The sequence below is a fragment of the Schistocerca cancellata genome, chromosome 7, assembly GCF_023864275.1.
Source record: "Schistocerca cancellata isolate TAMUIC-IGC-003103 chromosome 7, iqSchCanc2.1, whole genome shotgun sequence".
NCBI classification, from domain to species: domain Eukaryota; kingdom Metazoa; phylum Arthropoda; class Insecta; order Orthoptera; family Acrididae; genus Schistocerca; species Schistocerca cancellata.
This window is the reverse complement of record NC_064632.1, coordinates 343,392,388-343,409,625: the sequence shown is the minus strand read 5'-3', so window position 1 is coordinate 343,409,625 and position 17,238 is coordinate 343,392,388. Positions and strand designations below refer to the sequence as shown.

General features: G+C 39.2%; 1 protein-coding gene across 3 annotated transcripts in view; it reads right to left on the bottom strand.

Moving 5' to 3' along the window:
- Window positions 1-17,238, bottom strand: part of LOC126091950 (PR domain zinc finger protein 10-like) — a 239,838-nt gene that overhangs the window by 202,082 nt on the left and 20,518 nt on the right. For all 3 annotated transcript variants that reach the window (XM_049907287.1, XM_049907286.1, XM_049907288.1), the window contains exons 3-4: window positions 16,701-16,856; window positions 5,196-5,366 (exon numbers count right to left, since the gene is read on the bottom strand). In XM_049907287.1, the coding sequence (XP_049763244.1) occupies window positions 5,196-5,366; window positions 16,701-16,856 (327 nt within the window). The remainder of the gene's footprint in view (window positions 1-5,195; window positions 5,367-16,700; window positions 16,857-17,238) is intronic.

Sequence of the window (17,238 nt, the reverse complement as noted above, 5' to 3'; positions counted from 1 at the left end):
TTAATCTATCTTCTAAGATAAGTCGTAGGGTCAGTACTGCCTCACGTGTTCCAACATTTCTACGGAATCCAAACCGATCTTCCACGAGGTCTGCTTCCACCAGTTTTTCCATTTGTCTGTAAAGAATTCGCATTAGTATTTTGCAGCCGTGACTTATTAAACTGATAGTTTGATAATTTTCACATCTGTCAACACCTGCTTTCTTTGGGATTGGAATTATTATATTCTTCTTGAAGTCTGAGGGTATTTCGCCTGCCTCATACATCTTGCTCACCAGATGGTAGATTTCTGTCATAGCTGGCTCTCCCAAGGCTGTCAGTAGTTCTAATGTAATGTTGTTTACTCCCAGGGCCTTATTTCGACTCAGGTCTTTCAGTGCTCTGTCAAACTCTTCATGCAGTATCATATCTCTCATTTCATCTTCATCTACATCCTCTTCCATTTCCATAATACTGTCCTCAAGTACATCGCCCTTGTATAGACCCTCTATATACTCCTTCCACCTTTCTGTTTTGTCTTCTTTACTTTGAACTGGGTTTCCATCTGAGCTCTTGATATTCATACAAGTGGTTCTCTTTCCTCCATAGGTCTCTCTAATTTTCCCGTAGGCAGTATGTATCTTAGCCCTAATGAGATATGCCTCTACATCCTTACATTTGTCCTCTAGCCATCCCTGCTTAGCCATTTTGCACTTCTTGTCGATCTCATTTTTGAGACTTTTCTATTCCTTTTTGCCTGCTTCATTTACTGCATTTTTATAGTTTCTCCTTTCATCCATTAAATTCAATGTATCTTCCGTTACCTAAGGATTTCTACTAGCCTAAGGATTTCTACTAGCCCTTGTCTTTTTACCTACTTGATCCTTTGCTGCTTTCATTATTTCATCTATCAAAGCTGCCCATTCTTCTTCTACGGTATTTCTTTCCCCCATTTCTGTCCATCGTTCCCTAATGCTCTCCCTGAAACTCTCTACAACCTCTGGTTCTTTCAGTTTATTCAGGTCCCATCTCCTTAAATTCCCACCTTTTTGCAGTTTCTTCAGTTTTAATCTACAGGTCATAACCAATAGATTGTGGTCAGAGTCCACATCTGCCCCTGGAAATGTCTTACAATTTAAAATCTGGTTCCTAAATCTCTGTCTTACCATTCTATAATCTATCTGAAACCTTCCAGTATCTCCGAGCATCTTCCATGTAGACAACCTTCTTTCATGATTCCTGAACCAAGTGTCAGCTATGATTTAGTTAGGCTCTGTGCAAAATTCTACCAGGTGGCTCCTCTTCATTTCTTACCTCCATTCCATATTAACCTACTACGTTTCCTTCTCTTCCGTTTCCTACTAGCGAATTCCAGTCCCCCAAGACTATTAAATTTTCGTCTCCCTTCACTATCTGAATAATTTCTTTTATCTCATCATACATTTCATTAATCTCTTCGTCATCTGCGGAGCTAGTTGGCATATAAACTTGTACTACTGTGGCAGGCATGGGATTCGTGTCTATCTTGGCCACAATAATGCGTTCACTACGCTAGTTGTAGTAACTTAACTGCGCTGCTATTTTCTTATTCATTATTAAACCTACTCCTGCACTACCCCTATTTGATTTTGTATTTATAACCCTGTAATCACCCGACCAGAAGTCTTGTTTCTCCTGCCACCAAACTTCACTAATTCCCACTATATCTAACTTCACCCTATCCATTTCCCTTTTTAAATTTTCTAACCTGCCTGCCCAATTAAGTGATCTGACATTCCACGCTCCGATCCGCAGAAAGCCAATTTTCTTTCTCCTGATAACAACGTCCTCCTGAGTAGTCCCCGCCCGGAGATCTGAATGGGAGACTATTTTACCTCCGGAATATTTTACTCAAGAGGATACCATCATCATTTAACCATACAGGGAAGCTGCATGCCGTCGAGAAAAATTACAGCTGTAGTTTCCCCTTGCTTTCAGCCATTCATAGTACCAGCACAGCAAGGCCGTTTTGGTTAGTGTTACAAGGCCAGATCAGTTAATAATCCACATTCTTGCCCCTGCAACTACTGAAAAGGCTGCTGCCCCTCTTCAGGAACCACATGTTTGTCTGGCGTCTTAACAGATACTCCTCCGTTGTGGTTGCACCTATGGTACAGCTATCTGTATGGCTGAGGCATGGAAGCCTCCTCACCAACGGCAAGGTCCATGGTTCATGGGGGGGGGGGGGGCCTTCAACTATTGCAGTGGGGGGGGGGGGGGGGGGGGGGAAGAAAAAAAAGAACAGTTGAAATATTGTTAATTAATGCTTAACTTTGAGAGGATTGAGGATTAGACGTGTATTCAGATTCAGGATGAGAATGGACTTGGTTTTTAAGCCATCTTTCTCTTATGTGTACCTGAACTTTGTGTTTCTAACCTTTGGATACGCAAGATTTACTTGACAGTGTTTTTTTTTTTTTTTTTATGTGGAGAATGAGATTTGTGTAAGTTAGATATTTAATTATACATTGTTAAGTGAAGCAAAAGAAACTGCCTATGTCTGCATATTTTTATAAGTAGAAAGAGTCTTGAGAAATTCCTGTTACTAGTAAATATGCTTTGGAGAAGAAGTGAAAAGGAGGTTGCAGCAGCAAGCTAACCAGCAAGGAAAGTTGGCTGATAATCTCAAGTAAATCATATCGTTAAAGAAGTGGGAGTTTACACACATACTTCACCATTTTAAGTCGTCCAAAGCATTAGAACTGTCAAATATGTATAAGTGTTAAATTCTTTTTTTTCTTTTATGTTTCTGTCAAATTTAACACTTTGTGAGTATCTTTTTGTGCCAGTCTTTAACCAGGTGCAGTCGACAATGTCACAGGCAGTGTGTGTTTAGTAACCAATGACAGTTGTTCGAAAGTCAGAATGTCAGTCACTTCTGTAAATTTCAAACTGAACTTTGATTGAGTGTGGATGATATCCACTTAAGATAAGAGTCCTCAAAGTCTTTGTGGATTACTGACCTGTTTAGTGATAATTACATACTTTATTATCCACCAGCTGATAATGTTCATCAATCTGCACAAAGACAATAAATACACATCAAATGAAAATTAAATCTTGTTGTGTTGACTTGAATTATTTAAAATTTGTTTAAGAACTGGACCCTGAAAGAAGACAAAGAACAAGGCAACCCGAGAGCAGTAATTTCACACTTGCCTACAGCTGAAATCAAACAATGGAAAATCCAGGATGGAATAATGGCAATATTATGAAAAGGAAAGTTTGCTACTGAATATAGATTATTCAAGTAACACAGGGACAACAAAAAGACTGCTAAAAAAAAATAAAAATAAAAAAAAAACCACTCACATGACCACTGCCTCTGGCCAGTGAGCCTGGACCCCAAAGTTGAGTCAGTTAGTAGCAGATGAGAATCACAAATGCAAATAAGAGCTGACTACCCAAATATCTTAAGATGAAAATTAAAAATACAAGAATACAGCGACCACAAAAACTAAAACACTGTTATACAGCATCGCAGTGACCAGAAAAACTGAAAATTATCTCTCCAATCAGAAGAACTTCCAGCAATGACATATCAAGTGATAAGAAAGATCCCTACATGTTTCAGGTTGCATGAATGTGGATTGCTCGACCTGATAGGTAATGGAATAAGTGGTATATAAAAAGAAAAACAATAGATATTCTGGATCAAATGAATTCCATGTGGAAATTATCAGAGCACTTGGAGAGATTGGGCACCAGTGCCCGTACAGAGTTCTAAACACAATCTGAAATGAAAATGAAATACCTACAAAGAGTGACAGGAAGAAGAGCACCAACTACAGAGGTTAAACTCTGTGATCCCATGGACTAAAGATCCTTCAAAATGAACTAATAAAACTGTTTAATTCATACTTGAACAACAACTTGATTTTAGCCCTTACAGAGCAACTACTAAACTAATTTTTGTCACGCAACTGCTCTACAAGAAGTACTGGGAGAAAAATAAATCTTAACTTTTTTGTGGACATCAAGAAAGTCTACAACTGTGTATCAAGCAGGTATATATGAAAATATTTGTGGCCTTAGAAAGTTTCTGATAAAATCATCATATATGTAAGATGATTACATTATGAAACCAAGAACTGTATATATGTCCAGAATCAAAGGTCAAGGTTGATCGTAACACAGAATGGGGTCCAATGAGGAAACTGTCTTTTATCCATATTCGTCATCAAAATTGATGAAGTTTTAAAAGCACTCAATGGCAGGCTCCAAAATAATGCTTTAGTTTTTGTTTCCAGAATGAGATTTTCACTCTGTAGCGGACTGTGCGCTGATATGAAACTTTCTGAAGATTAAAACTTTGTGCCAGACCGAGACTCGAACTCGAGACCCTTGCCTTTCATGGGCAAGTGCTCTAGCATCTGAGCTACCCAAGCACGACTCACACCCCATCCTCACTGGCAGAAGTAAAGCTGTGGGGACAGGGTGTGAGTTGTGCTTGGAGAGCTCAGGTGGTAGAGCACTTGACCGTAAAAGGCAAAGGTCCCAAGTTCGAGTCTCGGTCCGGCACACAGTTTTAATCTGCCAGGAAGTTTCTTAGTTTCTGTTGATATTGCACAAGACAGAAATGGCAATGCAAACCAAATTAGACCTTCAGCATGAATAACTCGTAAAAATGTTTCTTAAAATCAGTGAAACCAAGATAGTTTGCTTGACAGTGAATAGGAACTTTTCAACAATCCAACTGTGGATTGCAGATGAGGAGATACATATGACATTTTCAGACTTGGGTAGTATTATTTTCTCAGAGATTACCATACGCGAAGAAACTGGAACAGAATACAAAATGCTTGCTTCCAATTTCTACCATGCAGTACATCTGATACATTTTGACTGAAAATGTCCACAAGTGCCTAAGATCAGCTTGTACAAAATGTACTTCCTAAATATACTAACATATAAATTACAAACACCAACAGTTACTGGATCAAATAAAAAAATGTCTCCAGTTCACAGAAAAGAAGTTCTTCCAATGTTGCTTCTAGAAAACAAATGAAGGTATCTGACAACAACTAGGTTTAGGAATAAGCCTGCTAGACCTTTGACCTGAATTGACTGCAGTGACATGGGCAAATGAAGAAGATGGCTCACCACAGGACCCATCCAGTTTGATGATTACAAATTTACATGCCTCTCAAACATAAGCAGACGGCAATTAGTACTTACCTGCTGCGGAGCAGACAGGGGTCCACCACAATTATTGGGTGATGAAGGCTCGGACTGAGAGACATGCACAATCTGTGGCATAGTTGTGGGCAGAGATGAGGCTACTGACTGGTACAGAACTGTCTCAACTTCACCATTCGCCAAGCCCGATGCTGGTGGAGGCTCTCCCACCTGAATAACATACAACAGATACAGTGTTAACAGTTCCAAAATGTGTGATTGATTAAAGTAATAACTGGCAGTGTTACCATGACGATTATCCATAACACAGTGCAGTTTACCATCATCATCCATCGAACAAGCACTGTTGGATAAATGTCTCCTCTACACTTTTCCCTCAACAAGCATCTCTGAACTGCCTGCTGAACAACCATCAGATTTCGAGTGATTTTGATATTAAAAGTCAATGTCTTACTGCTGTAAGTCAAAATTGGTAATACAAGACCAACTGTAAACCTAACCTAACCTAACCAACTTTCCTTTTGAGACCCATTGGAATCACTGTTTTGAAAGCCCTATTTTAGTCACAAAAAACACTCCAGGCAATATTTTGTCTATATTGTTTATTTCTCTCCTTGTCTACCCTGCCACTTCTTCAACTGCCCTAAATATAAAACTTATCAACTGCTTCTATAATTTTATTATCAATTTGTACTCTTTCTTTATTCATGTTATAATTAATTTACTAATCTACTTTGAAACTGTATTATGATCTTCCAATTGTAGTTGAATTTTATCTGCAGTAGCGTTGAACTGCGCAATGGCATCTGCAACGTAAAGGTTATTCACCAAATATGCATTCCCTCTTTATCTCCCCATTTTAACACTTTGACTGTCAGGCCCATCAATTGACATGACGCGAAATTTTCAATACGAATCACATGTATTGACAAGTTTCAGCATTCTTCATCACGTTGCAAGGGACATGTAGTTTGTAAAACAGCAGACACATGGGGAAAAAGTAATTCTAAAGCAACCAGTAGTATGTGTTTGTAGTATGGAATCATGTTGTTGAATGGTAGCAGCTGTTCATTTAGTATGTAAAGAAATGAAAGACAAGGCTTCTCATTTTCTTACAGAGGAAGAAATTTTGTTTGAATTGGAGCAAAATTTTGTTAAGAACGACAGTGAGAACAATGACGTCACCTATTCAGATGATGATACTGACTTTGTGTAACAATAATTGCATCAAATTTCAAGTGAGTATTTCTCTTTTTGATATTGAAACAATTATTTACCTTCTTTTCTGGTGTTTCCTCATTTGATGAACCACAACACATTTTTTTTACTTTTACAGGTTCAGGAAACGAAATGGGTGCAAAATGGTCATCAGCAGAAAGGCATGTTTCAGAATGTATCGCGCCACAAAAAATAATACTATGTGAAAATATTGTGTAATAATTCAAATAAGAGGCAGTCAAATGAAAATGAGACAGATGGGCCTTCCCACCTGTTGCCAAGGTTATTTCGCTTACGTTGCAGAAGTATCAGTGGGAAGCCCTTACACATCCTCCACAAAGTTATAATATTTCCCAACGGGTTTTTCATACTTTTGGCACTCTGGAAAATACATTCGTGGCCATCAATTTGCTTCAGATGAAGAGATACATGGGTACAATCATGGTTCTGTAAGGAACTGCACACATTTTTCCATTAAGGCACTGACTGTCTTGTCTCTCAGTGTGATAAATATATTAACAGTTATAGCAATTACTTTTGAAATAATAAATAGTTTACTTTCTTTTTTTCCGTTCTGTCTTGTTTTCATTTGACTGTTCCTTATAATTATGATTTTAAGATGATAGTTATCAATTACTGAAAGTAGAATAATAGATTATTTGGACTAGAATGGCAACAATTCAGAAAATGTTAAGAAAGCAGAGGCTGTTGTACCCTTGGTTCAAAAGTGACCGCATAAATGATGACAGGCAAAGGTTGGTAGAAATACGTGCACCTGTGAAGAGATCTATGCTTGAAGTGTACAACAACTACCACCATCATATCTTAGCAAAAGATCAACACCACACCAATAGAAATGTTCGTCTTTTGAGGCAAACCAATCAGACACCCAATTTTCGACTTCTTCGTAGGAATCTAAGTGTTCCTCAACCAATGCGTGTCCCATTGATGAAAACAAAGGGGCCAAGTCTGGTGAATACGGCGGGTGGGGTAGCAGCTCCCAGCCAAGTGTTTTGATCGTATCCTGAAGCAGTTTTGCTTTGTGTGCAGGTGCATTGTCATGTAAAAAAATTACTTTGCCATGTCTTCTGGCCCATTCTGGTCTTTTCTCGATCAATGCATAGTTCAAATTGATCATTTGTTGTCCATAGCGATTAGTATTCATAGTTTCACTGGGTTTTAGAAGCTCATGATACACCACACCTTTCTGATCCCACCAAACACAGAGTATTGTCTTCTTGCCGAATCGATCTGGTTTTGCAGTCGATGTTGAAGGTTGTCCCAGATTAACCCATGATTTTTCCCGTTTAGGATTCTTAAAATAAATCCATTTTTCATCGCCAGTAACAATTCGATGCAAAATTGATTTTCTTTCATGTCTTTGAAGCAAAATTTGACAAATGGTTTTTCGGTTTTCCATCTGTCTTTCACTCAATTCATGTGGCACCCATTTTCCACACATTTGGATCTTTCTCATAGCTTTCAAACGGTCAAAAATTGTTTGTTGTGCAACATTTAGCATTGCTGCCATTTGCTTCTGACTCAAAGTATCATCTTCATCCAATATTGCTTGCAATTCTGTGTCTTCAAACTTTTTTGGTGGTCTTCCACGTTCTTCATTTCTTACATCAAATTCATTATTTCTCAACCGTGGAAACCATCTTTTGCATGTTGCTTCTGATACAGCATCATCACCATATGCCTTGACAAGCATTCGATGCAACTCTGCAGCACTTTTTTTCAAATGAAAACAAAAAATTAATGCTTTCCGCAAATAATCACTTTCTGGTACAAAATTCGACATTGTTAACACGATGAAAACATATGATGACGTTTGTTCTATGACTTGACGTATACTAAATATCTTTGACAGATGTCATACCAACAAACAAACAAACAAACAAAACAAAAAAAAAAAAAAAATTAAGGCTCGTCCACAACAAATGTTCCCTATCGACACATTTGTATCTTAACGCTCATTTCATACCAGTACACCTGGTAAAAGAGTTGAAAACAAATAAGTTGCCATGTCTGGATGGAATCCCAATTTGGTTTTATAAAGAGTATTCTAGAACATTGGCCCCTTCCTTACAAGGCTTGCATTTATCATGACTCTTTCCCCAGTCACAAAGTCCCAAGTAACTGGAACCAAGTGCAGGCGACCTCTGTACAAAAGAAGGGGTAAACAACAGATCTGCAAAATTACAGGCCAATATCCTCAAAATTGGTTTGCTGTAGAATTCTAGAACATATTCTGAGTATCCTAGAGACTGAAAAGCTTAACATCCATGAATTAGCACAGTTTTATACAGCATAATACATGTGAAAATCATCTTGTCCTTTTCTCACGTAATATTCTGTGAACTGTGAATGAAGGGCAACAGGCAGATTCCAGAGTTCTAGATTTCTGCATTGCATTTGACACAGTACCCCATTGCAGACAATTAACAAATTTACGAGCATATGGAATAGGTTCCTTAGATATGCGAGTGGCTCGAAGCTGTACGTAGTATGTTGTCCTCGACAGCAAGTGTTGGTCAGAGACAAGGGTATCATCAGGAGGGCCCCAGCAAAATGTGAGAGGGCCGCTATTATTTTCTATATACACAAACGATATGGCAGACAGGATGGGCAGCAGTCTGGGGTTGTTTGCTGATGTCACTGTTGTGTAAGGGAAGGTGTCAAAGGTGAGTGACTATAGGAGGATACAATATGACTTAGACAAAATTTCTAGTTGGTGTAATGAATGGCAGCTGGCTCTAAATGAAGAAAAATGTAAGTTACTGCAAATGTGTTGGGAAAAAAAATCTTTATGTTAGTTAAAGCATTAGAAGTGTCCTGCTTGACATAGTCACATAGTTTAAATATCTGGACTTAACACTGCAAAGCAATATGAAATGGAACTGGCTTGTGAGGAACATAGTAGGGAAGGCAAATGGTCAACTTTAATTAATTGGGAGAATTTTGGGAATGTGTATTTCATCTGTAGAGGAGGCCACATATAGGACTATAAGTGACCTATTCTTGAGTTCTGCTCAATTGTTTGGAATCTGCACCAGATCGGATTAAAGGAAGACATTCCACCAAGTCAAAGTCGGGCTGCTGGACTTGTTACCTTTAGGTTCGAACAACAAGCAAGTGTTACAGAGATGCTTGTGTTACAGAGATGCTTCAGGAACTCAAATGGAAAAAAGGCCTGCCTACAAAAGTTCAAGAATTGGCTTTAAATTATGACTCTAGGAATATACTACAACCCCTAAATATTGCTGCTTTAGGGGTTGTGAGGGCAGGATCAGATTAATTGCGTCACACACAGAGACATTTAAATGGTCATTCTTCCCACATTCTACATGTGAATGGAACAGGAAAAAAGCCCTAATAACTGGTACAGTGGGAAATATCCTCTGCCATGTACTTCACTTTGTAGAATATGGATGTAGATGTAGAAGTGACTGGTCACTTTTGAGGGCCTACTTCTGTTTGTGCCACTCTAGCTCACTTTCACAAGAATGTAGTTGAAAAGTAATGAAGACATTCCATCTTCTTGTCTTATCTCTGTTTTTATTTCGAAAAGATCTGAGATTTTTGCCATAAATTTAACCTCAGACTTTCGTGCCTGTAAGTGTCTGTTTTATGACTGCAAGTGTTTTCACATGTAGACCTTGTTCTTTTAATATATGGAAGTGTGATTCACAGTCAATAGGTCTTTCAGAAATAAAAAAATGTGCAGACTAAATTTTATCTACAATTTCTCTTACGTCTTAGCATTTACATAAGTTTCAAGATTTGCTATGGATATGAACAGCCTGGTGTAAATCCTGCCTGATGTTCTTCCATTTTTTGTTTCTGGTTATGTCGATGCCATATCAAGAAGCTTGCACAGCATAGAGTAGCATGGAGAGCAGCATCCGATAGCAGTTTGTATGCAACTGATATTAATGAGATTCCCTGTTATTATTCACATCTGTTCAGTCTCTCTTCTTGTGTAATGAGTGAATTAACATACGAGGCGTGCTTTTAAGTAAGGTTCGTTTTGTTGTAGACACTAGTAGTTCATGTGCATACCCCAACAAGCGCATGTGTCATGTACCGGCAAGCCTCGGGAACAACTGTGCTCAGTTTCAGCTCTGTAGCTAACCTGTATGGGTCTGTTCTGTGCTTTCAAGATCTTTAAGACTATCAACTCGCCCGTCGGGTGTGAGGTTCGCTCAGTGTTACGGTTTTTGTCAGCAAGGAACCTGTCTGCTGCAGAAATTAATTGGCAGATTTGCAAAGTGTACGGTGATACTGTTATGAGTAAAAGCAAAGTGCGTAAGTGGGTATGAGAACTCAAAGATGGCCATGACAACGTCCATGATGAGGACCGCTCTGGTCGCCCTTCTTTGATTACAGACGATTTGGTGGCTTCAGTTGAAGCAAGGATTCGTGAGAACAGGCACTTCACAATAGCAGGTCTCTCAAATGAATTTCCTGACATGTCGAGATCAGTGCTTTACAACACTCTTTCTAAACACCTTAAGTTCAGGAAACAGTGCTCCCGTTGGGTCCTGAAACTCCTAACAGAGGATCATAAAAACCAAAGATTTGAGTGTGCGATGAAGTTCTTGACTCGTTATCACGAAAAAGGTGATGGCTTCTTGAGTCAGATCATAACTGGAGACAAAACATGGGTTTCGCATATCACACCCGAATCGAAGCAACAGAGCATGGAATGGAGACACACATATTCACCTGTAAAGGTGAAGGCCAAACAGATGCTGTCCCAGCGCAAAATCATGGCATCGGTGTTTTGGGATAGGCATGATGTTTAGTTGGTCAACTTCATGCAACAAGGAACCAATATCAATGCAGAAGCATACTGCCAAACCCTGAGAAGGGCGATTCAAAACAAAAGATGTGACATGCTGACAAAGGGAATTGTCCTTCTCCATGACAATGCAAGACCTCACACTGCAAGTCAGACCCGCGATTTATTAGACAGTTTTGGCTGGGAAGTTTTAGACCACCCACCCTACAATCCTGATCTTGCGCTGAGCAATTACCATCTATTCCTCCACCACAAACAACACCTCAGTGGCAACTATTACAATGATGACGATGACGTGAAAACAGCAGTTAACTCTTAGTTATTGGAGCAGGCGGCAGGTTTTAATGAAGAGGGTATTTTATTGGTCGAGAGGTACGATACTTGTTTCAACAAACTTGGCAACTATGTCAAAAAATAAGAGTGAAATATGTACTTTCTGAAAATAAATTCACTTTTTTAAAATAACCTTTCAATGTGTACTTATGTTAAAACGGACCTTACTTAAAAAACACACCTCGTATTTTTTCCGATTTTCTGTTCTATTAGCCAAGTCTTGCATGATTTTGATCATTTCTTCTATGGTGTTTGAGCATGCTGATTTGAGGATTTCTTCTATGATTTCTTGTTCCTCTGATGTTTTTTGTTTCTGAATTTTTTTGATCTGTGTGGGAATTTCATCTTCATTCAGCAGTTATGAAGTTTTAGACCACCCACCCTACAGTCCCGATCTTGCGCCGAGTGATTACCATCTATTCCTCCACCTCAAACAACTCCTCAGTGGCAACTGTGTCCTCAGGTTCTTACGGTGGCAATCTTTGTATTGGTTCTAGATAGTTAAGTAGTTCTTTGAAGTATTTCAAAGTCTTTCTCAGTTTCAACTAGTTGGTCCTTTTTGTATTTCCTTTTGGGCTTCATTACTACTGTTCCAATTGTTGTAAGCATCCTGCCAAGACTAGATTGCATGTGCACATTCTTTGTCCCACCAATTGTGCTTTTTCCTTTTCTGTGGAGAATAAGTGTTTGAGCTGTTTCAATCAATTTATTTTTTTAATGTGACCAACTGTATGACTGCTGCTTCTTTAATTTTTCCATGAGAGTCGGTGGTATACTACTACTGTCAAACTTTGAGATTTGTGTCTTTCTTTTGTGAACCTCTGAGGTTTTAAATTTGGCTTTATTCTTGTCCAGTAATGGTCTGAGCCTATGTTTTCACCCTTTCTGACTTGAATATTCATAATCTCTCTGTGGTTTGAATAAGAGATTGCTACATGATCAGTTTGGAATTCAATGATGAGGGAGTTTTGATGGTTTCTTTTTGAAGTGTACTGACATGATTTTACAGCTGAATATCCATCAGAGTTCAACTAATTTTTGAGCATTTTGGCCTGCCTGCATGTTAGGTTGGGTTGTTGGGGGGAGGAGACCAGACAACAAGGTCATCAGTCCTAATGGATTCGGGAAGGACAGGGAAGGAAGTCGGCCGTGCCCTTTCAAAGGAACCATCCCAGCATTTGTCTGGAGGGATTTAGGGAAATCACGGGAAACCTAAATCAGGATAGACAGATGCGGGATTGAACCGTTGTCCTCCCGAATGAGAGTCCAGTGTGCTAGCCACTGTGCCACCCGCTCGGTGAGAGCAGTTTGATTGGTTCATTAGTGTGCTGGGAATTTCCCAACTGTTTGCCTGTCTGTGCACTGAAGACACCTAGTAAGATTTTGACACTGTTCTGTGCAATATTACATAGTACTACTTCTAGTATTTCCCTTGTTCTGCGTACCCATTCATGATTAGTTTTATTTTCAACATTGATCGGCATGCATGTACTGATTAGTGAGTGAGTGAGTGAGTGTGTGTGTGTGTGTGTGTGTGTGTGTGTGTGTGTGTGTGTGTGTGTGTTTACTTGCACACATCAGGATGATTCTCATTAGTCTGTTGTTTACAGGCTTCACATTTGTTACGGAAGTGGGAATGTCTTTCTTGGCTGCAAAAGCAACTCCTAAAAGTGGTGTTTTTTCATCTTTGACGTCTTTAATGTTGATTTTTAATTTTCTTGTTTACAAAAATGTCAATACCTAATTTCCTCCTTGCTCTTCCTCCACAGTAAAACTTGAAAGAATTTTAATTCTATTTGGTGTCAATTGTTGCTTCTGATAACCTCATTATATCCCCTTAGATCCTTTTGAACTCTTCACCCAACTCTGGCATACTATTTTCAGGTCCAAGGGTTTGGCAAGCAATTGCCCTACATAGTAAGGAGTAGAATCAATTGGGTGCAGAAGCCCTTTGTTACTGTCTAGATACCAAACTCCATGTAATGATGTTTGAGTGTAGAAATAGGTGTGTGTGTGTCAGGAACTCACAGGTGGCAGCATTACCTCCAACAACCCCACTAATCATACACTAGCCTGATATAATCTGAAGACTTCGACAAGAGACAGTATCAGTGCTACACCTCAGTAATGCTACCCTCAGGAAGTATCAGAGCACAGGATCAACACAACATGTTTATATACTGATCACGTGCCACTTAATAGTCAGAAAGCAATCTTTTTGTCTCCTGCGATCATCTGGTATAGACGACAGCTGACTGACTCATTACACTAACTGCATTCACATTCTTTCCTCATAAACCAACCCATCGAAGATTGGTACCTCATAGGTACTAACACAGGCACAGTGTGAACATTTGGATTGTACACTGGAATCTAGCCTGGGTGACTGCCTTAATCACTAGTTGCTGTGCTGGCAAGTTTTAATTTCATGACTAGTTTAAAATACTACTGACATTTGTCTCCCAGAGATAAGTCAAGTGCATTTCATTCGGGAAGAAGAATGCTGGTGCATGAACATAATAACTATGGTTGACAGTTCATTAATGACTATATTCTGAACAGTGTGTTTCTAAATGTAATATTCATTCTGAAAGGCTGCTGCTGGGAAAATAATGATAAAATGAACCAAATGATCAGTTTTTTGCATGATGTATTTTAGAATTTAATCCCCAACAGAGTGATGTGTGGTGGCTGTAAACTCACTCTGCTTATGCTAATTCATAGAGATTATAGCAATTCAAATTAATTATTTTCAAGATAAGCATCATATGTAAAAGAAAAACAAAAATATTTCATTTGTAAAAAGCACACATCAGACATTCTTCTTAATTATATTTACATTAATGTTGCTCCAATGACATGTACTGTTAATGATTTATTGATAAAAGTCATTCCCAGACGGCCTTTGATTTATAAGCAGTTTTAAACAGTCAGTCTTGAGTTATTCTCATACAACTTCTCATGACTCTTCAACAGTTGCAGGCTGATTGGACAGAATCATTCTCAGGTAATTCCAGAGAAAACATTTTAGTGTCATATTACCGCAAAATATTGGATCAGGTAAAATTAAGTGCCTAGGTGGAACAATGCTACTAGGGAAAAAAAAAAAAAAAAAAATTTGCTGAAAAAACGTACCTCCAAATTGACAGTGAATAACTGTGAGCTGTGCCCTGATCTTTTGCAATCTCATACACTGATGGGTCACAACATTATCACCACAGGACTGTCTGCTACCTGGTGGCATAGCAGACATGTGACTCAGCAAGTGAAGTATACAAGTGGGGAAGAGGCAAATGCAGAACCACAATATGGGCCGCAAATGGGGAAACCCACTGATGCAAGCAGCTTTCACAAAGGGCAATTTGTTATGGCCCAACACCAGCAACAGGCAACTAAGAAACGGAGAAACTGGTTGGCTGTTCGCATGCTATTATCAAGAGCACTTACGAAAAGTGGTTGAAGAATGATGACACGATGAGACGACAAATCACAGAATGTGGTGGTCAGAGGCTTGTCCACTCTATAAAGCACAACAGGCAACGGCCTGTGGTAGATATGACAGCAGAGTACAGTGCTAGTGCACACCACTGAAAATATTGTCGAACATGGGGCTCCATATCAGTCGATCCCCTGTGTGTTCCCGTATTGACCCATGAATGATCTGTAACACTTGCACTGGGCATGGGACGTAGACACTGGATCATGGATCAATGGAAAGGTGTTATTTGGTCAAACGGATTGTGTCTTGTTACATCACGCCAATGGTCATATCCAGACAAACTGCTGTTTGAAATATACATTACATCATGGATGCAGTCCAATGCGTGCAGTATTATGCTATGGGGGAGATTCACTTTGGCTTCCATGGGACCTGCAGTAGTAATGAGGGCACCATAACAGCTGTGTTGTATATAACATTCTTGTGGATTGCCTGTATCTCTTTATCATGCTTGATGTCTTCGCTGACACTAATGACATCTTCCAGCAGAATAACTGTCCCAGAAACACATTACAGTTGTTTGAGGAGGATAGTAGTGAACTCGTGACGTTTTGGCCACAAAATTTGCCTGATAGAACACGTCTCTGACACTATCGAGCACCAGTTTCATGCCCACAAACTGCCAGCCAGTAATATATGGAATATGTGTGACCTGCGGGTAGACACCTGGTGCCATATACTTCACAAATACATGTCTTGCAGAATCACTGCTGTCTTTTGTTCCTTTAGTATCTACACAAACTTGACAAAATTGCTTCAATACAGTCGACGAATATACTTCACAGGCCAATGGCAGCTCAACAATAGCTGGGGAACAGAAACCCCATGAGAGAGAAAAGAATTTGCTGTGCAAGTCAGTATACGGGAAGCAGAGAGTTCAAACCCACATAGAGACGAGTATGGGAAAAACTTCGACACAGCCCACTGCATGGTCAGCTATGTGACGTCTGCGGTGGTGTAACTCCGAGTAGCACTGGCCCATCCAGCCTCCCACTGCCCACAGGTAAACACCTCTACCAATGGGGTTCTCCATCCTGCATATTGCCTGTGCCCTCCACAGCAGGTTTCTGCACTGTCTTGCTACCAGTACGCCAGCTCATCCACTTCCATTGTAACATCTGCCGTCGGGGATACTAAAATTCCCATGGTAGATCTATACACTATTAAACAGTTGGTAATAATGTTTTGGCTCATGAGTGTGTATTCTTTAAGTTTATCCAGATTAGATGGCACAAATTTCTGTTACATGTTGCAGTATCAATGTAAGTTGGAGCAACTACAACAAATCTTCACTGTTACTGTGAGTATAGTTGCTCTGTTGATTATATAATTTTGATACTGAATGATCACCAAAGACCTCTTCCGTTGGGCACCTACAAAACTATAACATTGTCCCACACTAACTTTAACTGATTTTCAAAATGTTTAAGTTGTGCTATTTATGCAACTCCTTGCATAAAGTGGCTTGCCTCTTCTACAAAATGTCTCGCGAGTGACAATAATGTAATAAGTCAACAACACATGGTTAAGCAGCACTTTTTTCCAAATACTTTTCACATCACTCACATTTACCTGTTAAAGACACTAGTACCTGCTGTGAAGTATTTATATTTGACATAGTGAATCAAAAAATTACTCATTCAGTATTCAATCTTGGTAAATAACCTAATAAATGATTATCCAGTACCTGTCCAGTATATGGTGGTGAATACTGTGCTGCTGAGCTCATGTTAGGGTCTAGAGGATTTATGTGGCTGTCAAATTCTGGCAAGGAAGTAGATGGCTGAGGAGAGAATGGTGCACCAGGTTCATAGAGACCACTCTGTCCTCCAACATACTCCACCTGCAATTTAAAAACAAATATATTTCAGATAAATTCCTCAAAAATATCAACAAAGCCTGAAATCATGATGGAAATAATGGATAAATGAGTGCAAACAGAGTTCTATTCCTTCAGCTTTTTATTTCAACAGGCATGTGCGAAATACTTTGAAGATTTATTCCATAGATGAATATCTTATTTTACAAGCAAATCTATTTTCACAATGTCAGTTTTGAAAAACCTTATGTAAATTCAGAACCTCCTCTCCCAGGGATGCCACCATATCAAATGCTTTTTCAGTGCTGGACAGAGTAGTCTACGCCTGTTCAGGTGGCTCGGGTTTTTGGTATTCTACTTACTGGCAGAGTCACCAAAGCCAAACTGTCCTCACATGAGGAACCAA